Source organism: Polistes canadensis, unplaced genomic scaffold (assembly GCF_001313835.1).
Source record: "Polistes canadensis isolate GaletaPanama2010 unplaced genomic scaffold, ASM131383v1 scaffold_139, whole genome shotgun sequence".
Taxonomy (NCBI): domain Eukaryota; kingdom Metazoa; phylum Arthropoda; class Insecta; order Hymenoptera; family Vespidae; genus Polistes; species Polistes canadensis.
In genome coordinates, this window is record NW_014569686.1 from 358,040 (window position 1) to 379,298 (window position 21,259).

Below are 21,259 nucleotides of genomic sequence, written 5' to 3' on the forward strand. Positions count from 1 at the left end.
AAAGTTATTTCTTTTCTTTATTTCTTATAGTTAATATATTTGATAAATTTAGTCTTTGTAATTCGGAATAACACATATTAGTCCATTATTTTGATTTTAATAACGTACTTGTGCGCGCGAGAGAAGTCTTAAATTGGATTGTATCTTTCAAAAGCCAAATAAACAAATAACATTTACATTGTTAACATTGTTAATTACAAAAGTTTAATAATTTTAATTTTTTCTTTTTTTTCAAAATGAATGGTTCAGAAGAAGAAAATGTTGCTGAACTTGTTCAAAAAATGGTCATTTCATTTTTTGGGGAACAGAAGCCAGGTTAGACCCATAATATTGCAAACATTTAATTTAATATTGTTATTATATTATTATTATTCTTTATATTATATATTATTACCATTATTAACATGTTTATGTTAATATTTATATTAAACTAAATTAATTCAATAACTCTATATATATATTACAATTTTTATTATTTATGTTCATTATAAAGAAAATTGTTTTATAATTGTTTATGTCAATTACAGAACTTATTAGAAGATTTATGAGATTCTCCTTGGAGTTATTTTCATCTATACAAGGAATAGAAACGTTGAGGGAAGATGAAATATTGGTTGCTAGTTCTATAAGAAGTAAATTGTCGTCACAAGATGCAGTAAGATTTGACAAATTGCACAATGATCTGAGAACCGGGGTAATTGAACACTTTACAATTAAAATTTGGTACTTTGTTACTATTATCTTTGAACTATTATTTATTATTATCTTTTTTAACTATTTTTTATATTAAATGTATTTACAAATGTATACATATAAATTAATTTATATAATCATTATTTTTATATAGCCCTTGAGAAATCGTATAAGCATTTTAGTATTTTTATTTAATCTGAATCAAACAACCGAACAAAGAAGGGACAAGCTTTTTTCTCTTCCAGACATAAAACCTAGTTTGAATACTCCTACTGTGTCTGTTAGCGGTAATTAAATTTATATGTACTTTGATCATTATATTATCTTTTATAAATTGATTTTGTAAATTAATGCACACAATTGTTTAATGGTTTGTAATTAGGACAACCATCTCAGTTGTCATGGAATCAGGGACAAGTGATTTCGATAAATACTATGGATACAAATTTACGTGGTTCTCTTATAAATCAAAATAATATGTTAAGAGAAGAATACGTTTCCGAAGATGTATTGATACAAGATTTAATATATTGCTTCCAAGGTATAGAAGGGAAATTTTTAAAATTAGACTCTAATTATGGATTTCAAATCGACCCTGTAGTGAATATCAGTAGTTCACAAAAGCAAGCTGTTTTGAGATTGAGCGAGCTTGGATATTTGTATAACACTTTACGTAGAAGTGTGGAAAGAATATCTGCTGCTGGTATCGGCAGAGTTGCTGAGAGTTTTGTTGCAGTATTGCAAAAAGAATTATCTGAATATTATAAGTTTATTGCTATAATGCAGGAAGAAGTAAATAGGTAATAAAGTTTTATAAATTTTTTTGTCATGTAATTCTTAAATGACTGAATTCGTATTAGGGCACAAAATCAACTAAGTTACTATGGAATTACACTTTCACACTTACATATTTGGGCATACGATCCTTTGGAAACTTTGAAATGGCTAGCAAGCGTGACCAGAGCTTGTCAAGGTCAAAAAGGAGGATTACTAGCTTCAACCATATATGAGTTCAGTTATCATGGTGATGCAAATGCAAAGAAATTAATGAAAAGAATTTTGGAAAGTGTCTGTGTTCCTTTGTACAATATGTTAATGAGATGGATCACGGATGGACAATTGGATGATCCGTACAATGAGTTTTTTATTGAAACATGCGCAGATGTAGCTGGAGATAGAATGTGGCATGAAAAATATCAAGTTAGAAATGCAATGGTGCCTTCTTTTATTACTAAAGGACAAGCAAAAATGATATTAGGAACAGGAAAAAGTATTAATTTTTTACGCGAAGTATGTAAGGACTTTTCACCATGGCAAGATCGAGAAACAGAAATGTTTAAAAATATAGAAGACCAATACAATGGTTTGATTTATTTCATGTTATTTTTTCACATTTATTCTTTATTTTTTTAAAACAATGTTTGTTTATTTATAGCAGTTGAGATATTTCTTGATATGGATCCGGATGGTCGTTTACAGACAATAATGGATGCAATTTATAAAGAAACATCTACAAGAGTTGTTGAAATTTTAACTAAACAATGTCACCTTCTTGATCACTTACAAGGAATAAAAAGCTATTTATTACTTGGCCAAGGACACTTTATTCAACACCTCATGCATTTATTAGAGTAATAACATTTATTTGATTTTAAAATAATATTTTTCTAATATATCTTTTATCATAATTAAAATTTTCATTTAAGAAAATTTAAAAAAATAATTTTTTTAGACCGGAATTAGCCAAGCCAGCAAATTCTTTATATCCACATAACATATCATCTATATTGGAAACAGCTATAAGAGCAACAAGTACAAATTTAGAGGATGTAGATGTACAAAGACGTTTAGATGTCAGATTATTAGGACCTTCGGATAATGAAACGGGATGGGATATATTTATATTGGATTACAATGTTGATGGACCTATAGGGACTGTAAGTAATCATTATTTATCAAAAATGAGAATATATCATATATTTTTAAATAATTAACTTATAAAGATATATTGTACACTTACATTACTTTTAATCCAGATTTTTGAGCCATGTAGTCAGACTTATCAAACAGTATTTTTTGCATTATGGAGAGCTAAACGAATGGAATCAATATTATCCGCAATATGGAAGCAACAAATTACGTCGGCTAAAATATTTCGAAAAATGCCCGAAATTTTGCCAATTCAAAATCAAATTCATCTTATTACAAGCAGTATGGTTCATTTGGTTCATCAATTGCAATATTATTTTTTATTTGAGGTAAAACTAACTTTTTTTTTATAATGTACCTGTTATAATCTTGTATATATATATATATATATGTTACCGGAAAAGTGGAACAGCGAACAACGAAGGAAACAGAAGAATTGTTATCTTATCTAGCAACAGACAACATACATAACATAGTATAGTATAGCGCATAGTATAGCGGTACGTACAGTCTCAAAAACCCGCTCCATGCTCTCTTTTATGTGTTTGTGTGTTTGTTGCCCAATAAGTCCGTAATAATTCTTTTGTTTCCTACGTTGCCTAAAAACGCTATGTATTGTGGGCAATGTCGAATTTCCCACTTTTCCGGTAACATATATACATGTAAAAGATTTTAAACTGAATGGAAATTTAATCATTAGTTATATTATCATATAAATATAATATTTTAGGTAATTGAGTGTTCTTGGGATGCATTCAATAAACAACTTGGACAAGCATCGTCACTTGATGAAATAATAGTTGCTCATAATCAATTCGTAGATGCAGTAAGACGTGGTATCTTATTAGACGAAAAATCTCAAGTAATTATTTGATTCTATTTCAATATAAATAAATTATATAATTAAAATAATCTAAAAATATATATATATATATATGTATATTATGTGTATTAGGAATTAATGGATCATCTACGTTCTGTGTATAGTCCAATTCTAGATTTACAAAATCTTGTAGAAACATTTCTTATACGTGCTACTCAAGAACACGAAGCTAAGTTATCTACTGAAAATTTTACACAAGTCATAAGTGAAAAATCAAAGTCATGGGGACGAAGTACCGCAAGTGATATAGATACCAAAGAACGACAAACAGCATTTTTAAAATATTTGAATACTCTTTCTATTCAACTAAGATTATTGTACAGAACTTATCAGGTAATAATCTACAATTATAAAATATACCATAGATTGAGGAAATTGTGATTACTTTTATAGTATCATATATTGTTCGTTATTCACATATACTGCAAGTGTTTTATTTAAACATAATATGTTTTTTAATTTGTAGGATAGAGTGAAAAAATTTCTACTAATGCTTGCCTCAGCAGAAGATGTTTCTTTACAATTACTCAGCGTACGACTAGATTTTAATGAATATTACAAAAGAAAAGATAGTCGATTAGTTGCGCCATTGACATATCAGCATCGTAGGCAGAGTGATCAAAGTTTTCTTATCGCTAAATGAAGATTATTAACAAGAGATTTACTGAAAGATTTTTAGACTCAAGATGTGATTGTTAAATATATTTATATATATATTACTTTAATACTTCTTGTTGGGCAATATTTCATCCTAAACTAATAATGTCATATGATTAATATTGATGTAAGTAAAACTTGAATCATTAATTGAATTAAATATTGCCCAAGACTAATTTTAATGAATACTCAAAAAAAATTAATTGTTTATAGAAATGATTTATTTTTTTTTGTAGAATATGCGTGAAATGTCAAATTTTAGTATATTTTTTCTTTCCTTAAGTTAATAAAGAAGAAGTTTATATTTCTCATATAGTTAATACAAAGTAATATAAAGCGTTTTGTACATTTATGATTGTTACCTGACAAAATTAGAGATACACATGCATAATTTTTGTAATGTATCTTCTGTTTTCTTTTTTTTATGAAATCAGCCTATTTACTGAAATTAATTAATGTTTTATTTTTTGTTTATTAATATTTTATAAGTATTTTATAGACTAACAAATAGATCTTCCTACGCATAATTGAAAGCACAATTCATACATGACATGAGCGTGCATACACATATTTAATATGGAGAACAACATAGGTTATACACACGCGCAATAAACACTAGATTTATCTTCAAGGGTTATTGTATACATTACCCGTAGAGATATTTTTTCTATATAATAATGAGAATAATATAACTATTCAGTGTGTATGCGTGTGTAGTGAGTATATGTATGTGTATATAAAGAGCTACTAAAAATTTTTTTATTTCACTGTTTCTTTTTGCTTTATTACTTCATTTAATGAGGTACGAATAAATTAATTTTCATGCAATTTCGAAATAATTTTGGTTAATTATTAAAAAATTATGCCCAAAAATACCCTTATTTCACCCAAATTATATATTCATGGATAATTAACCAATACGTAATTAGATTATTTCAAAATTTGGATCATGTGTGATTCACAAATTTGTATTTACAAATTAAATTTGTTTGAATTATGTGTATATATTTATATAAATGTCAAAAAGTAGAATAAATTCAAATGTAATACTATAGAATAGAACAGGATAAAAAAAAACATACGGCTAATACAATATAATATACACAGAGAGTGATTTAATGAAATATGAACACATTGACAGCCAGCGACTTAAAAGACATTTAAAGCCTGAGGCGCCGGCCTTATTCGCTTGTTTCTGATTACTGAATAGCTCAGAAATCCGCGTTTTCGCAGGGCCGGCTGTCAATGTGTGAAAATGAGAGAATAGCTTATTAGACTCAATCAAAATATTATCAATAGTATCAGAAGTACAAAGTTACACATAATAATTAGTATACAAACTAATACTTATAGGATTAGAATTAGCACAGAATTTTGTTACCAAGAAATAAGTAAAAATTCTGCTTTTATTTTTTTTTGTACAATTGACATTAATCCTATATTGTGAACCACATTAGTTCTCTAAAAAATCACGTACGATGAAACGATAATGTATACGTAATCGAGAAATTATTTCTTTTTTATTCACTCAGGATCACTTTGAAGAGTCTCACCATTAGTCAGAACTAATGCATCATCATCAGCATCGTTATAATCTAGAGAAAGAACACTTTCTCTTCTTTTCTTTTTATGCGTCCTTTCGTCGTCACTGCTCGGTGCACTTTTGTTCCTTTTCGTCCTTTCCCTACCCCTAGTTGCTCTAGTCAATACTTCATCCCCGTTAGTTTTTCCACTGTATTTATCGTAACTCTTAGTCCTCAATGTTTTCTTATTATTTCGATTTTCTTCGTGATCTTCTTCCCTATCACTCAACTCTTCATTTTCGACTTTAATTATTAAAGCAGCCGAATCGCTCGAGCTCTCATCGTTATGATCAGTTTGATTTGTTTTTCTGTCTATCCGATCTACTCTTTCGATGCTTACATGTTCACTTTGAAGTAGTTTATTATCTAGTAAAGACGAAGTTCTCGTAGTTTTACACATATCACTTCCTTCTGTCAATTTCGAGTTCTTCATATCTACTGCTAAGTTTTCCTCGGATTTTTCTTTTTTGATTGATGGTGTATGGGGTGACAATCCATTAGTTAGATTCGTTGAATTATTATCATCAGAATTTATTTTCAATACCGTATTTTCTTGTTGCAATAAAATAACCGATTCTCGTGCTTTACGTAATTCTTGTTGCAAGAAATATATTGTACTTTGCATACCCTCCACGTCTTCATCTAAATCTTGAAGAAATTCGTCTAACTCTATTCGATACAACATGAATAAAAGTTATATAGTATATAATTCGAATAATAAATATGCTCTTTTTAATTTCATTATTATTTGAAACATAGTACAATATTTTATTATATATAATGCATACCTGATTGAGATTTTTTAACTTCTTCGCTGAAACTTCTTTGTAATGCAAGTTCACCCTCTAATTTAGCAATTCTTCCACTAGCTATCATTCGACCCAATTCTTCATTTTCTTGATATAATAATCTACATTTGGCCATTAATCTTTTACCGGTGTTACTAAAAGTACACATTTAATTATATACATAATATATATATATATATATATATATATATTTAAATATATAATAAATCTTGCTTATACATTAAACAACTATAATTAATTACCTATCTGGTGTGAATTTCCATGCACTTAGTTCGCTCTGTGTATCTTCTAATTTAGCTTTAGTTGTGACCAATTCTTGCCTTAATTTTTGTATTAAAAGATTAACAGCTGGATCTAGCAAGGCAGATCTCAAAGAAGTAACGGATGGTACTTGGGCTGCTTTCATCTCTGATATTTGATTCTGTTGGATAATAAAATGCTTTTGTGAGTGTATACGTTATATCCAAAATTATTATGATTGACAAAATTAAATTAAAAATACATACGACACATTCTTGAAGTTCTTGTTCTTTAGAGGCAAGCCTTCTCACTAAGATTTTTTCACGATGAGAAGCTTCAATATGTTGTTGTCTGAATTTGTCCTCGGATTCTCTCAACGAAGCTAATTCACCTATAAAATGGTATTATGTTAACTTTTGCAATACGTATTTGTTACTTTTAATATCCATTTGCATGTTTGATATATATTTTGATGTTTTCGAAGAGTACTAATGTTAATGTTCTAATAAATTAAAATATAGTAAATTGTATTGATTACATGCGATAATAAAATTATTATGCAAATTAAAATACTATCTTATATCTCTTAGTACATTTAATATCTTTAATTTAAAATATTTGCTTCAGTATCAGCTTCCTAACTTTTTTCTATTAGTCAATTTATTTATATGTGTGTGCGTGTTGATAATGGCTTTGATAAAACTAAAATATTTGTGTATTAATATTATTAAACATTATTTTTTCCTTGCATTTTCAAATGAAAGTAAAGTATTAAATAACTTTAATATTATATATACTATTAGCCCATTAGTTTCACTGAATCAATTTCACATTTGTATCCCAGAACATGAATTAAATTGTCTCCATGAAAAAGATATATTACTATGTCTATATATTTCATTAACGATCTAATTTAGATTTATTCTCATTTTCTTATGAGTTTCTAATAAAAGCAGTTTTTATTTGTCCAAATGAAACGTCTAAAATATTTACTTTAATTACGATATAATAGAGTTTTTGTTCTTAATATATTTCGTCAATGGCAATTATTTTCATCATAGTATGTATAAGAAATACATACAGATATAATATTGATAGTACTTATAGACAATAATGTGCAATCACACTTAACATCTTTTACAGATTCATATACTTTTAGATTCTGTTTTGCTTATTATTATGAGATTATTGTAGAGTATATATATATATATATGTATATATGTATTTCTTATATATGATATATATATACATATCTATAAACACAATAATTATAACAGTATCATTCAACCATATTAAATGGATAGAATGAAAAATCAGATAAAATAGAGGATGCATAAATTTAAAAAAATAGGGTATCCAATTATACACAAGGGATTCCAGATGGCGACCAGATCAATTAACATTTTCAAGACCCACCATAATATTCAGGACCAGCACAGTGTTTTCTAGGCCGAAGGATGCATGGGACCATTCTTTACATTCCTCTGGGTTGTAAAGTTAGCATCGGAGCAGATGTTATATCCCTTATGATCCTCATAAGGTGAAAACTTCATATTGAATGTGTACACACACACGCACACACATGTTTCTTTGCCAACTTTAATGCTTATTACACTATAGGAGAACATGCGCAGCACATCGCACTTTCACTTATAAGATCAAATTAAAAATGATATTTCTCTTCCAATTTCACGAAATAAAAATAATTCAAAGCAGACATACAGATGTTAAATGAAAAAATTCATTTTGTCTGCATAATATGCACAGCATCACTTTTCTTTTCTTTCTTTTTGTTTTGATTCGCACTATACACCTTAAGAGAACACGCATGTTTTAAAAAAAGTATAATGCATCTTGAAGTTTTGCATGATGTGTAAGACTTCTTCTATAATAATTATATTTCATGTAGCAAGTTGCACTATAAAAATGTCACCTGGTTCCCACAAATATCATGTATCACTCATTTTTATTATTATCTTTTTCTTTTCTTTTTTGTTTTCTTCAATGCACTTGAAAGACAATGATATATATCCTTTTGTTCTTACTACGTATGAAAAAGTAGTCGATAATATGTTTTAAAAATATATACAATATTATATCTGAAATGCACATTGCGATTCAGATAAGTTAATTAAGAATAGCAATAATAGGAAAGCATGCTCGATTCAACTTAATCAGTCCCAAAAAAATGGAGAAAACTCCAAAGTATACTTAATTAATTTTCTAACTAATTTATAAATAAATTCCCCTTAACTTACAAACTTTTATATATATTTATATATATTATATATATTATATATATATAAAATATGTATATATAAAATATATATAAATATGTTTAACATCATTATTATCCTATACACTGATTTAAAACAGTTGAGATCTAAGCTTAACGTCCCTATAAGAGTCTTATCTCATGTAAGAGATTGCAGTGTTCTGGTATTCATTAATCTGGTTAAGAAATGTGGAGAGTGAGTTGGCCTCACTCAAGTGATCTCAGTACCTTCCTGGGCTGCTGCTTGGGCCTCTAGATATTCCACATATAAGTCCTGTTCTTGCCACTTGGCTGCCAATTCGTCTTTAGTTAAGCTATCCAATTGTTGTCCTGTAAGTTTTATACGCTTTGGCTGCCGTGGAGAATGTGGACTACAAGCTTTAGTTCCTGTCCCATTGCTAAGCGGACTTCTTGGCGAAGATGGTCCTGTTGATTTAACCTCATTACACTCCTCTGCCATTTCACGTTGCTATTTTACTGCACGATCATATAAAGGATTGTCAGAATATCTGTTTGAGTTATCTGCAATCCTTAATACTTTAGTTAAAGCCTTGTTTGAGATAGACCAATGCAAATAGTAATAAGATGATGCCAAATATCTGTGAAAGACAAGAAAATATCTATTAGTATTAGAAAAATAATTGGATATTACTTAATTATTATTCACATTTTGTAGTATAAATAATATCTTCTTTAATGTTGGAAAAAAGTAGCTCTTTATAAATCCACGAAATATTATCTTATGCACATATTTTAGTTTTCTTTTTTGCAAATCACCAATAAATTTATTAATAAGTGCAAAAAATATTAATTTTTTATGATGTGATGAATACTAAGTTATACGAGAGATTTGTATAGAGAAAAAAATTACAAATTATCTGATTCCAAGGATCAGCGTGTATAATCAAAAGTACATAGCTGTGACGCCATTTCGTGGGGACATATTTTCGATTAGAATTTCGTGTCTACAATTTAATTAAACTATTATTTAATTTATAATTTTCTATGTACAGAAAAAGGAAAAAACTTTAAAGGCAAATAATTACGTAATTTCAAATGTATAAACATAGTTGTACATTCATACAATCAGAGATACTCCAGATGTTAAGCCATAAGGTAAATCTCTATCGGGGATCTGACTAACTTGCTGTTACCAACTGTCAATTTTATTTACTGAATTTTATTAGCTTGAGTTTTATTTTCTCCAAAATAATTATATGTTACGTACCCGATAAATATGATATTTGCATATCATTCATAGATGTCAATAACAAAAGTTTGATCGTGCATGATGCAAAATGCATTTATTTATACATATGTATACGTTTACAAGCTTGACAAGTACACTACGAAATGAATTTTTGCAATTCACTTGAATTCCTCAATCGATCAATCTAAAAAACCTATTCGATAATAATTTAACTTTTCTTTAAACCAGACTAATACTTTTATATTATACAAACGAAAATTACACGAAACTAAGAAAGGTCATTGAAACTTGCAAGATCTTTCGATACTACTTTCGTATTATTGGTAATGGAAACCCGTGACACTCACACACATCTAATGTAAGCTGATCCAACCACACATCAGAATGGCGATACAAAATAGCCTCTTCGATTTAATCTCGAAATTCGATTTTATGCGCATGCGCCATTCACAGAATGCTAAACGCTGATTTTCTCTTTCTTCTTTTTTTAATTTATATATAAAAGCTTTTTCAATTAAAATATTATATTTTTCTTTTATCAATTATAAATATCATGAATATGAAACGTACAAACGTAAATAATTAAATCGTTTATTTGTACTATTTGATCTTATCATAAGACCATTTGATTTTGTACAAAATATCAATATTTATAATATACGAGTTTATTACTAGTTTTATATAATAAAATAAAATATTCGAACATTAAATATTTATTGTAGTCTTTTAGAAACATTAACTAAATAAGGATTTAAAAATTTCGTCTCTATTTTGGGGCTCGGTTTCTCCTTTCATATTTCTAATTTCCGCATCTGTATCCTTTTGTTTGATCTTAGGTAAAACAAAATTTGTTGTGTTTCCTTCAACTTTCTTTTTACTTAACTTCTTACTTCTATCGATATTATTAGAAATGTAATTAGTTTCTCTCTTTGCTTGTGCAATTTCTGTTTGAAGTCTTTGCTTGTGAACTGCTCGTTCATATGCTAAACGTTCACTTAAATGAATCCATTTAAATCTAAAAGAAAGAACTTGTATATTAATATATAATTTATAATTAATAAATAATACATTATAAAATACAAGTAATAAAGTAAATATAAATAGCAGTAAATATAATATTTACTTAGCATTTTCTTACCGTGGTAAATACTTGATATTCCATATGACATCAAAGAATTTACTTTTCTTACGCATTGAAATTTGTTTGTTATTTAATGTCGCAGCTACATATTTGGCTACTCTTTTACTTTCGAATTCCACCCATCCTTCTGTAAAATGTTTTATCGGTTTTTTTTTCTTATCACTCCCTGCTGTAGAAATAAAGTTTATTGTAAATACAAATATCTTATTTTTTCAAAGAGATTTTCTTTAAGTTTTTTATTTTTTAATTGCAACAGAAATATCTTGAAAAATATTATGTTATAACTTACGATTTTCAGCAAGTTGTAAATATACTCTACCAACTTTTCCATATGTAGAAAACATTTCTCTAACCGTAATAATGTTCATATATTTAGGAATAGATGATAAATAAATAATTCCACTTTTTTTCTTTTTAACACTTTTCACTTCCTGTATATCAGACATCTTTTGTTATGTTTATAACGATGCACATACACTAAAAACTTTTGTGTATGCTTAACCAAAATATGTATATACTTGCATATATTCAAGTACTCGCATATACGTAACGATTTCTATATTTAACCAAAATATTGTTAATAATCAAATATATTTTTGTTCTATTTTATTTCAATAATTAAAATACTGAATAATATTTTCTATATAATCCAAAAATTCAATAATTGCAATAAAACTGAAATGTGTTAGGTTGTTACATAAAAAGTTGGGTTATTCACAGGATGCACTGGATGATTTAAAATAGAAAAGTTGGTATCACTGAACTACGCCATAAAGGGACGGAATCAAGGTACTTGTATTTCAACGTCAAATTACGACATTTATATCAACGTTATCAGTTAGATTAATTTTTATCGTGTAGATTACCGGCATATAGAAAGCATACATTTAATCAATGCGACTAAATTGTACGAATCCTAAATCCACATTGTACAGCTTTTGTACGATGCAACAATATAATCGCGTAGCAACTGTCGACGGACATTTACATTGAACATAGGGAACGGCGGTTGTAGGTGATTCTTGATTAAACTACGTGGATACAGCAGCTTATGCTAAGGTACTCTGTTGCGACTATTGTTGTCACAATAGGTAAATCGATGCTGCTATAATTAAATGTATCCTTTGTTTTGTTGTTTTTTTTCTTTTTATTTAATTATGTCCGGTCGATTATTGTTCTTTTAGTGTTATTTTATTTCTCTTTTTTTTGTGCTTCATTTATACGCGAATGTGTTAGAATTGCTTCTCCCATGTTCAACATAGAAAAAAAAATGATACGAATGACTAATCCTTGTAAAAATGCTTTATTTTTACGAAATAACAAATCAAAATTTAAAATGCGAAAAGATGATTATTATTAACAAAATATATATATATACACATAAAATTATTACTAAATAATTTTATAGGTAGTATTTGTAATACTTGTGTGTTATGTTGTTAAATTACTTTATTCTGTATTTATTTATTTATTTCTTTCAGAATAAAAAAAATCTTTTAAATATTGTTGTTAAGTGTCATGACTAAATTATATATATATTTAAAATAATTCTTATTTGTGTGTGGTAAGTAATCAGGATAATGAAATAAGAATAATAAAAGAAACATAAGGTAGTACATAGTAATAAGATTAAAGTTTGGGATAAATATTAAAAGTATTTTTAGGCAACTAAACAATATCTTCACAAAGGACGTATTAAGATAAAATCCTTCGCAGTCATGGAGTCTAATGATAGAAAAAATGTATATCTTTCTAAAAATCCTGATAATTCCTTAAATTCTGGAATGAGAGATACTATGATTGTTAATCCTGGAAATATACCCCCCGGTAAGTTATGTTTCATTTTTTATTTAATTATTATATATTTATATGTACATATTCACATATATATAATTTGCGAAAAGTCAATTATACTTTTTTAGAATGTGGCGACGGGGTAATGAAGCCTGTTAGCGTTTCTGGTGTTTCATCCAATCAAGCAAAGTGGTCTAATGCTCAAAATAAAAATTTTATTATTAATGCTGTTCCGGTTAAAAATGAAGTGAGTTTAACATTGTGATAATTTAACTTTACTTTCATTCTATGATTTTAATATAAATATTTATTTGATTTATTTATGTATATTATTAGATAGTTCATCTTGAAGGTGGGACTCATTGCAATAAAAAGATGTATTATTACGATAGACATTATGGTCATGAAGAAATTGAGAAACCAACACGTAGAGGAACAAAGAGATATAGAGACAAGGATGCTCCAAAGCGTGCACTGTATGTATATCCTTGTTCATATTCTATGTTCTTTGTTTTTCTAATCTTCATTAGATAAATATAAAAGTTTTTTAATTATTTGTTATTAGTTCAGCGTTTTTCTACTTTTGCCAAGAATTACGTGGTAAAATGAGAGAATTGCATCCAGAAATGGGTGTTGGTGACATTGCTAAAGAATTGGGTAAACTTTGGATGACAACCGATTTGCAAACTAAATCAAAATATATGGCTATTGCTGAAGAAGATAGAGTTAGATATGAAAGAGTATGTAATACACTTTTGGATAAAACATGATTTTAAAAGATAATCAATTTAAGTGTTTAGTACATTTGCAAATTAGAACAAAGAATTTAAAAAAATTAAATTTTTCATTAAAAATATTCTTCATTAATTTTTTCATTGTTTAGGAAATAATAGCGTACAATAAGAGGATGAAAAACTACGATCCAGAAGATGTTGGAACAGTGTAAAGTGGCAACTATAAGAAATAATCTTATAGACAATATATATGGTCTTAAATTCATGGATATATAATAATTTTAACTACTAATCTGTTATAATTATTCTTTGTATATAATATGTGCACAGTCTATATTAATATCAAGAATGAGTACCGCTCTAGATTTTAATCTATCACTAACAGTAAAAAAAATCAATGACTTATCAGAAGAGAAATAATTTATAATTATACTTTTTAGTGATATAAGACATTTTATGAAATATTTTCATTAGGCATACTTTTAAAATCTTGAATTTTAATAGTATGTTCTTAGAATTGGTCTTTATGTTATCATATACGGTGACGAATATAATAAGGATATTCTTGAATTGAACAACACTGATAATGAATCTTCGCTGAAGTGTTTATTTCATTTGAGTTTAAACTAGACCCTGTATTTTTAAAATATTCCAAAAAGGAAATGTAAAATTTTATTAATATGTTATCAAAATTATTTTTACGAGATAATGTGTGCTATTATATTTACAAAGGAAGTATAATATTGATATCAATATAACAGTAATAAAAGCAATTATAATGGATATAATATTAATAATAATAATAATAATAATAATAATAATAACAATGGTAATGATGACAATGATATGCAATTATATAAGTATATTACATTATAAAAATTGTCATATTATAGAAAGCAATCAAGCAAATTGAGCTTTGTACAATATGCTTGTTTTATTCAGTTACACACATATTATATACGTTTGTAACAATGGATGCTTGAGTACTCAAGATATACATTCAAGGCTCACTATAGCATATTCATATATACATACAAATATTCATTTTATGTATCTTGTTCTTTTTTAAAAAATAAATATATAACAAAATAAAATGTATTTAAAATTACAATATTTTTCATCCTTAATTATCTAAATAGTATGCGACATAAAAACAAAGGAAAAGTAGGTAATTTACATCCTTTTTTTAATAAGTTTTTCTAATTTTTTAATTTGACCTGCTTCATGCTCAGGACTTTCTTGAATAGCATTGTTTCTCGAAGTTAACGATAAACCTGTACTCTCTGGTTGCTTGAATTGTTCTATTAACTGAACTTGTTCTGTTTTTTTTAAACCCTAAATAAATATAATTAAGATAAATTAATAGTATATACGTAGTGGTAATTAATTATATGAACGATCATTACCTTCATATCTAAGATTTTTTGAAATTCTGATACTTGTAAATCTGGTAGGTGCATCTTACATTCTTTTACAAAGTCATTCGGCGACATGACGATTTTAAGAATCATTTCAGCATTTGTCATACCTTTATTAACAATCTGTTTAAAAAATAAAATTATTATTTGTTATTATAATCACATGTTGAATTGAATATATTACCTTTGTATAAGAAGCAGGTGGTTCTCTCTGAATTTGATAGCCTGTGGAAGGTAATTTTAAAAGTTCTGTTTTCAGCATATGAACGTCAAGCAATAATTGTTCTGCACCTACTGCACTTAACGGTTTACATTTATATAATTGCTGCACCAATTTAGTTATAAAAGAACTGTAATAAAAATTCCCATTTGAATCGTAAATACAATTATATTATAAATAAATATTAAATAATTCCTATATTATATAGAAAAATATTATACTTTGCGAACTTCACACATAATTGTGTGAAATATTTCCGACAGGAAGATAATCTATCTCTTATCGTAGGAATCGTCTGTCGTAGGTGTACCACTATTGTATTAACATAATTACTTTGATCTCCAACCGTTTCTATAGAACTCCATTGTATCTGAAAGAAAACAGGAATATGATTATTTTATGCTTGTTCCTTTAAACAAATGTTTATATTTTAAATATTGTAAGTTTATTAATAAACTCTAAGAAAAATAATATTTATTTGTTAAGTTTTTTTTTTATTTAATGTACCTTGGTCATTGCAGTTAATGCAGAATCGCAAGTTGTTTCTAAGTCTTGAACGAGTAACAGGATACATTCTGAAATAACACTAGAAGCAAACGTTTAAAATTACATCTAGTTTAGTAAAATTTTGCAATTTTTAATATCAAAATACGAGACAAAGATACCGTACTCGTGAAAGATATCTTGCTCTTGAGATAAATTAATTCTTTTCGCATAGCATTGATCCGTTTTTTCACGTAATTTTTCTTCCAATTGTTGCGTCGTTTCTAAACAATATTCTGCCGTTGTTAAAATGCTGAAAAGATTCTTAAATGTTCATTTATTTTGCAAGAATTTTTTGAATATTTAAAAAATGTTAGTTCATTTTACCAGCAAATACGTGCTTGTTCTTCTTTACAAAATTTCGTACTTTCACCTTCTTTTAAAAAATTTTGAACATTTTGTATAAATCCGGATGTTGATAAACCACGAAAATCTCGTGTTATACTACTCATACTCGTACTAATTCCTAGACTGCTTCCATTCCTGTAACCAAATTTGTTGTATGAGCAACAAGACAGTTCACAGAAAATCTTAAAAATTAGTATATTGATAAATATTTAGTACTATTAACTTAGGTAAATTATTTTGAAGTATCTTCACGGCGTATTCTCGTAAATATTTTTGAAAAGTTTTAGTAAGGCTCAGCATTATTATTCCTGTACTAAGTTGCGTGCACTGCAATATACATTTTTTATAAAAAAGAAATAATTCAGCACACGATAGAACACTATTGGAGCCTTCATTATCATCAAAATCTTTTCCCCCTAGTGGTTGAGTTTTATAATCAGATACAAATTTATTCATTAAATCGGCTAGATTACGGTCTAAACTGTCAATATATATATATAAGTATGGTTCAAAACAACTTCCTATGAGGTTTATAAAATGAGATGTTTTTGACTTTTGATGTTCCACCTGAAAGAAATTTTTTTATTATTAAAAAAAATAATATTTTAAGACATATTAAAAATAATCAAACTAATTTTACTTGTTCGTCTTCCTCAAATGGGTTTCCAGATCCTTTATTATCTTTATTATTCACAGTCAAATTTCCATTTTCATTAGATATTGTAGTATTATCGGTAAATAATTTGCTTCCTGCAAAACGTTTAGCTAACAATAATTCAAAATTCGCTGTTCTTTGAATCGCATAAAGTAACAATTTGACATCTATTTCTGCACGTCTTTTGTGCATCAATTTGGTCAGAGCTTCGTTTGTAACATAACAGAATTGAATAGCAATACGTTCAGATACTTCCCAATCGGGTGGAAAGATTGTACCGAATTTAGATTCAGAGTCAAGCAAATGTTTCTTAAGCCATGCATATCGTTTATCTATTTTATCTAACCATGCGTAATCCTGATTTTCGTCAAATAAGTGTGCATATTCTTTTAATTGAATATCTATAAACCATGTTAACAGATCTTTCCTATTAAAAACAAGAAGGCAAATTATTAGCATATAATTTTCCTACATTAAAGTTTGTATTGTTTTCAATTGTTTTTAGATATACATTATTATTATTTTTGTAATTAGAAAAATTGTAACAATGGTACATACTTTACTTTTGGATCTAATAAAGATATTACTACGCATCCATCTGTCAGTTGATTAAAATATTTTGGATTTTGCCCGGAAAATGCTTCTTTGAAATCTGTTGTAATCTGTTGAGCTAATTCAACATGTATTTGTCGAACCTGGAATAAAGAAAGAAATGAAAATTATTTTATATACACTTACGTTAACAATATAATGTAAAATATCTTACTTCATCTGATAATTTTTTAATTTCTGGTATATCCATGTAACTATCGAAGTGTTGCATGACTTCTGTCATTGCTTGTAACGGATTAATAATTTCTCCGTATTGTTTTTTCTGTATAAATATTCTAAAAGTAGACATAAATATATAATATATATTATCTTAAAATGCAAAAAGTATAAATATAAATAAAATGCATACTTCAATGTGTCAACTCCTTCGACAAGTATATGTAAATGATTTAATGTTGTTATAGAAGTTACAAGATTTCTTTTAGCGAAATCTAATTGCTTAATATCTCTTGTGATCTCTTGGACTTCTTCTTCGGATTTTTCCGCTTTATTCTTTATATCTTTAATATGAACAAATAATTGTTTAATTACTTTTTGAGCATCTTCCAATGCTGCTTTACCGTCTTGACCTATATTTGTTTGTCCGCATACAACAGCGCTCATCTCTTTGTCAATAGTATCAATTTTTTGTTCCATCTCATTCATTACATCATCGATATTAGACAAAGATTGTTCGGTCGGAAATATAGAGTTAATATAATTAACGACTGTGAAATTTGCTTCATCCAATGGATCATCGCTGGACAATACCTATTAATTAATAGAAAATAGACAATATATATTATGCATGTACTGTATATACTGTCAATTTTGATTCATAAAGTTAACAGAGTATAAAAGTTAGAAATAAATAAGAACACAAACCTGATCTATAACATTTTGTACACTCGAAGGAAATGTATAAACGCCAGATCGTAGATCACTTAAATCACTATCTTCGTTAATTTCCATTATGCTTTATTATCTTTGGGATATTATTTTACATGCTCTTTTTCTCGTAATTTCTAACTTCTGATAAAGTGTTTGTAAATATTTTTATATATTTCCATAGCGTTAATATTCTTTATTCAAATTTGAAAGTAAGTTACTTGTGTTAATAATTAAATAATTTCTATTTTGCGAATCAATTTATTCTTACTATTTATAAAGTGACACTTGATATCGTTTCACTGTCAAAATAATGTCGTGTGCACCATTTTTTTATCTTCAATGCACGTGCGATTTCAACGTCACGTACGAACAAAATTTAAATTACAAACATGGAGCCTACATACAAGGAGGACGATCGCCGTGTTATAAATATGGGTACAATATTCACAATGAAAGAATTATTTCTATTGCCACTAGAGAGCGCGTCTAGTCGCTTAGTCTGGTTTTTAAAAACAGTAATTAAAACAAAAACATCAAAGAGACATATTAATTTCATTTGTTTATTTATAAAAATTTTTTACTTAATTTAATTAGTTTTAAGTCAAACTTAAAATTTAGTTACTCTTATAAACAATTGCAGATCTAAAATATCGTCGATTTATTCTAAATTCTACATGAGTATAATAAAAGTGAAATATCATGGTAATTTATTATGGTAATGTACAGGTGTTTTTTTATTAATGAAAGTGGAATATGTTTTCAAAAGTAATGATGATGATGATAAAGACGTTGAAACAGTATCTACTGACAAGGAACTCTTAGTGAACGTTGACTGTCCTATTGAACTTATATTAGATTACGTTCGACAAGTCGTTCGATTGGATAAAGCGTGTAATTAATATTCTAAATGATAACTTAGATAATATTATTTTCTAGATCATCAAAGAGTATAAATTCTTCGGTACAATCGATTTTTGCGACGAAATTAATTGTCAATTAAGGAACTTATCTATAGCTGAACTTTCAACTTCTAAATTGTTGTTTCTAGGTAACATTTTGTACATAGGTCATACTAATAACGAAGTTACAACGTTAGTACCTCTTTTAAATACAAAAACAGGAAAGAAATGTATGGAAATATTGAAAAGAATTCGCCAGAAGAAAAACGCGCCAAAAATAATTATTACAAATGTTACTTATTTTTAAATGAATTTTAAGATTTAATATTTTTGTTGGAGACATAAAAAAGGAATAAATAAATCTAACGCGTTTGATATTCATAAGAGATTTTTATCTAATTCTCTGATAGTATCATCTTGTTCAGTGAGATTATAAAATTTTCCATGTCTGCCTATACCTTTTTCGGCGAACTTTTTAGCTCCTTCTATACCTTCTTCTATTAAAAGATGAGAAGCATTGTCTTTTTCAAATTGCAATGCCTCCTCCATTTGTTTAGCCAAAAAAGTAGCATAGTGCATAGAGGTACGATCTGCTAGTAAAGTCTGTTGTGGAAACTTTACCAAAGATTTTGCATAATTGACTGCTTGACCTAAACCAGTACCACACGTTGTGAGTTTAGTAGCAAGTCCAATATTGAAAGCTTCTTCTCCAGTAATAGATTTTCCTGTTAAAATCATATCCATAGCTCTAGCATATCCAATCACAGCTGGTAAACGAACTGTACCTCCGCACAGAATAGGTATTCCAAAACGTCTATTCAAAAATCCTATAACTGCGGTTTCTTCAATGACTCGTACATCACACATTAATGCCAGTTCTAATCCAAAACCTGCCGCATATCCATTTAGCGAGGCCACTAATGGTTTACTGGTCAATTCATTTCTACTAGCCTGTTTTAAAGAATTAAGTAAAATTATATATATTCGAATAGTATAGATAACATATTTATAAAGGAATGTATCGACTTGCCAGTGCTCCAAATTGCGGTAATTTATTTTCATTTCCTTCACTATTTGCAATTTCATGTAAATCAAAACCTGCACAGAAATTTCCTCCTATACCATACAGTACACCCACAGCAGCATTATCATCCTTTTCAAATTCGTCCAATGCATCACAGAGTAATTTAGTTGTTGCAGTATCCAATGCATTTTTTTTTTCTGGCCTATTTATAGCGATTAAAGTAATTTTACCGGTTTTATTAACAATAATACTTTTTTCTAAACAAAAAAGAATAAAAATTAAACATTATTTATGTATTTATATATTAGATATATTTTTTGTAGATATAAAATCTTACCATTTTCTGCGTTTTCGATGAATGCTTTGGCTGAAGATTCGGAGGTTAGAAATTTTGGCACATTATTTACAAATTTATTTAATAAAAAAAGTCTTCTGAAAATATTCATTTTTGATAGTAAATGTATTATTTATATTTGTAATAATTGTATTATATCTATATTTTTTTACAAATATTTACTACGAAATTACAATTTATATCACTCAAACGATTAACTAAACGCACAATTATCAAAGAATACAGAAGTACATAGAAGCTCACAAGTCCACTTTTTTTCTAACCAGATTCAACTTAGTTTCTAACCTGACCATCAGTGGGCGATTCTTCAATTTTACCGACTGAGTTTTTGTAAATGGTGTTGTATACAAAAAGGCGGGGAGATTTG

The 21,259-nt window shown here is 27.6% G+C and overlaps 6 protein-coding genes across 21 annotated transcripts; 2 read left to right on the forward strand and 4 right to left on the reverse strand.

Moving 5' to 3' along the window:
• The first annotated feature begins 31 nt into the window (after positions 1–31).
• LOC106788420 (gamma-tubulin complex component 3 homolog) lies at positions 32–4,917 on the forward strand. 3 transcript variants are annotated; one of them, XM_014751649.1, is made up of 11 exons: positions 32–315; positions 528–694; positions 848–980; positions 1,076–1,493; positions 1,554–2,056; positions 2,129–2,324; positions 2,426–2,630; positions 2,730–2,951; positions 3,353–3,484; positions 3,578–3,838; positions 3,972–4,917. In XM_014751649.1, exons 1-11 carry the CDS (start codon positions 237–239, stop codon positions 4,146–4,148), a joined length of 2,493 nt encoding a protein of 830 aa, XP_014607135.1. In that variant the 5' UTR covers positions 32–236; the 3' UTR covers positions 4,149–4,917. The 3 variants fall into 3 exon arrangements, with proteins under 3 accessions (XP_014607135.1, XP_014607136.1, XP_014607138.1); XM_014751650.1 differs by having other exon boundaries at positions 2,132–2,324; XM_014751652.1 differs by lacking the exon at positions 32–315 and having other exon boundaries at positions 632–723.
• Positions 3,926–10,685, reverse strand: LOC106788421 (pre-mRNA-splicing regulator female-lethal(2)D). 6 transcript variants are annotated; one of them, XM_014751653.1, is made up of 6 exons: positions 10,298–10,685; positions 9,298–9,668; positions 7,061–7,185; positions 6,797–6,975; positions 6,534–6,688; positions 3,926–6,414 (listed from the first exon to the last, which is right to left on the reverse strand). In XM_014751653.1, exons 2-6 carry the CDS (start codon positions 9,527–9,529, stop codon positions 5,687–5,689), a joined length of 1,419 nt encoding a protein of 472 aa, XP_014607139.1. In that variant the 5' UTR covers positions 9,530–9,668; positions 10,298–10,685; the 3' UTR covers positions 3,926–5,686. The 6 variants fall into 6 exon arrangements, with proteins under 6 accessions (XP_014607139.1, XP_014607143.1, XP_014607141.1 ...); XM_014751657.1 differs by having other exon boundaries at positions 10,627–10,643; XM_014751655.1 differs by lacking the exon at positions 10,298–10,685 and adding an exon at positions 10,154–10,217.
• A 169-nt stretch (positions 10,686–10,854) lies between these two features.
• Positions 10,855–12,192, reverse strand: LOC106788428 (activator of basal transcription 1). 2 transcript variants are annotated; one of them, XM_014751673.1, is made up of 3 exons: positions 11,710–12,192; positions 11,418–11,589; positions 10,855–11,294 (listed from the first exon to the last, which is right to left on the reverse strand). In XM_014751673.1, the coding sequence occupies exons 1-3, from the start codon at positions 11,864–11,866 to the stop codon at positions 11,015–11,017; spliced, it is 609 nt and encodes a 202-aa protein (XP_014607159.1). In that variant the 5' UTR covers positions 11,867–12,192; the 3' UTR covers positions 10,855–11,014. The 2 variants fall into 2 exon arrangements, with proteins under 2 accessions (XP_014607159.1, XP_014607160.1); XM_014751674.1 differs by having other exon boundaries at positions 11,418–11,586; positions 11,710–12,180.
• On the forward strand, positions 12,123–14,717 carry LOC106788426. 7 transcript variants are annotated; one of them, XM_014751668.1, is made up of 6 exons: positions 12,123–12,209; positions 13,085–13,247; positions 13,325–13,461; positions 13,551–13,690; positions 13,780–13,954; positions 14,098–14,717. In XM_014751668.1, the coding sequence occupies exons 2-6, from the start codon at positions 13,139–13,141 to the stop codon at positions 14,158–14,160; spliced, it is 624 nt and encodes a 207-aa protein (XP_014607154.1). In that variant the 5' UTR covers positions 12,123–12,209; positions 13,085–13,138; the 3' UTR covers positions 14,161–14,717. The 7 variants fall into 7 exon arrangements, with proteins under 7 accessions (XP_014607154.1, XP_014607158.1, XP_014607152.1 ...); XM_014751672.1 differs by having other exon boundaries at positions 13,343–13,461; XM_014751666.1 differs by lacking the exon at positions 12,123–12,209 and adding an exon at positions 12,216–12,511.
• A 140-nt stretch (positions 14,718–14,857) lies between these two features.
• Positions 14,858–19,094, reverse strand: LOC106788419 (vacuolar protein sorting-associated protein 53 homolog). The gene is made up of 13 exons (XM_014751648.1): positions 18,609–19,094; positions 18,094–18,494; positions 17,899–18,019; positions 17,691–17,827; positions 17,118–17,559; positions 16,701–17,044; positions 16,457–16,612; positions 16,257–16,382; positions 16,094–16,172; positions 15,808–15,956; positions 15,551–15,716; positions 15,355–15,489; positions 14,858–15,283 (listed from the first exon to the last, which is right to left on the reverse strand). The coding sequence occupies exons 1-13, from the start codon at positions 18,693–18,695 to the stop codon at positions 15,122–15,124; spliced, it is 2,505 nt and encodes an 834-aa protein (XP_014607134.1). The 5' UTR covers positions 18,696–19,094; the 3' UTR covers positions 14,858–15,121.
• A 66-nt stretch (positions 19,095–19,160) lies between these two features.
• LOC106788424 (2,3-dehydroadipyl-CoA hydratase-like) lies at positions 19,161–21,143 on the reverse strand. Of its 2 annotated transcripts, XM_014751664.1 has the most exons (4): positions 20,875–21,143; positions 20,544–20,794; positions 20,299–20,464; positions 19,161–20,238 (listed from the first exon to the last, which is right to left on the reverse strand). In XM_014751664.1, the coding sequence occupies exons 1-4, from the start codon at positions 20,981–20,983 to the stop codon at positions 19,892–19,894; spliced, it is 873 nt and encodes a 290-aa protein (XP_014607150.1). In that variant the 5' UTR covers positions 20,984–21,143; the 3' UTR covers positions 19,161–19,891. The 2 variants fall into 2 exon arrangements, with proteins under 2 accessions (XP_014607150.1, XP_014607149.1); XM_014751663.1 differs by having other exon boundaries at positions 19,161–20,464.
• Between the last annotated feature and the right edge of the window lie 116 nt (positions 21,144–21,259).

What these genes read in the sequence shown, in the direction of transcription:
- LOC106788420 (XM_014751649.1), top strand. Translation starts at nt 237, where the DNA reads ATGAATGGTTCAGAAGAAGAAAATGTTGCTGAACTTGTTCAAAAAATG. An exon ending in TATAGAAGACCAATACAATG is followed by an intron (nt 2,057 to 2,128) that starts GTTTGATTTATT and finishes GTTTATTTATAG; the next exon opens with CAGTTGAGATATTTCTTGAT. An exon ending in TATTGTACAGAACTTATCAG is followed by an intron (nt 3,839 to 3,971) that starts GTAATAATCTAC and finishes TTTAATTTGTAG; the next exon opens with GATAGAGTGAAAAAATTTCT.
- LOC106788428 (XM_014751673.1), bottom strand. Translation starts at nt 11,866, where the DNA reads ATGTCTGATATACAGGAAGTGAAAAGTGTTAAAAAGAAAAAAAGTGGA. An exon ending in TTTACAACTTGCTGAAAATC is followed by an intron (nt 11,590 to 11,709) that starts GTAAGTTATAAC and finishes TTATTTCTACAG; the next exon opens with CAGGGAGTGATAAGAAAAAA. An exon ending in AATATCAAGTATTTACCACG is followed by an intron (nt 11,295 to 11,417) that starts GTAAGAAAATGC and finishes TCTTTCTTTTAG; the next exon opens with ATTTAAATGGATTCATTTAA.
- LOC106788426 (XM_014751668.1), top strand. Translation starts at nt 13,139, where the DNA reads ATGGAGTCTAATGATAGAAAAAATGTATATCTTTCTAAAAATCCTGAT. An exon ending in GATGCTCCAAAGCGTGCACT is followed by an intron (nt 13,691 to 13,779) that starts GTATGTATATCC and finishes ATTTGTTATTAG; the next exon opens with TTCAGCGTTTTTCTACTTTT. An exon ending in ATAGAGTTAGATATGAAAGA is followed by an intron (nt 13,955 to 14,097) that starts GTATGTAATACA and finishes TTCATTGTTTAG; the next exon opens with GAAATAATAGCGTACAATAA.
- LOC106788421 (XM_014751653.1), bottom strand. Translation starts at nt 9,529, where the DNA reads ATGGCAGAGGAGTGTAATGAGGTTAAATCAACAGGACCATCTTCGCCA. An exon ending in CCAAGCAGCAGCCCAGGAAG is followed by an intron (nt 7,186 to 9,297) that starts GTACTGAGATCA and finishes ACCATTTTATAG; the next exon opens with GTGAATTAGCTTCGTTGAGA. An exon ending in TGGAAATTCACACCAGATAG is followed by an intron (nt 6,689 to 6,796) that starts GTAATTAATTAT and finishes GTGTACTTTTAG; the next exon opens with TAACACCGGTAAAAGATTAA.
- LOC106788424 (XM_014751663.1), bottom strand. Translation starts at nt 20,983, where the DNA reads ATGAATATTTTCAGAAGACTTTTTTTATTAAATAAATTTGTAAATAAT. An exon ending in CATCGAAAACGCAGAAAATG is followed by an intron (nt 20,795 to 20,874) that starts GTAAGATTTTAT and finishes TTTTTTGTTTAG; the next exon opens with AAAAAAGTATTATTGTTAAT. An exon ending in TACCGCAATTTGGAGCACTG is followed by an intron (nt 20,465 to 20,543) that starts GCAAGTCGATAC and finishes TCTTTAAAACAG; the next exon opens with GCTAGTAGAAATGAATTGAC.
- LOC106788419 (XM_014751648.1), bottom strand. Translation starts at nt 18,695, where the DNA reads ATGGAAATTAACGAAGATAGTGATTTAAGTGATCTACGATCTGGCGTT. An exon ending in CATTAACTGCAATGACCAAG is followed by an intron (nt 15,957 to 16,093) that starts GTACATTAAATA and finishes GTTTTCTTTCAG; the next exon opens with ATACAATGGAGTTCTATAGA. An exon ending in TTATGTGTGAAGTTCGCAAA is followed by an intron (nt 15,717 to 15,807) that starts GTATAATATTTT and finishes TTTTTATTACAG; the next exon opens with TTCTTTTATAACTAAATTGG.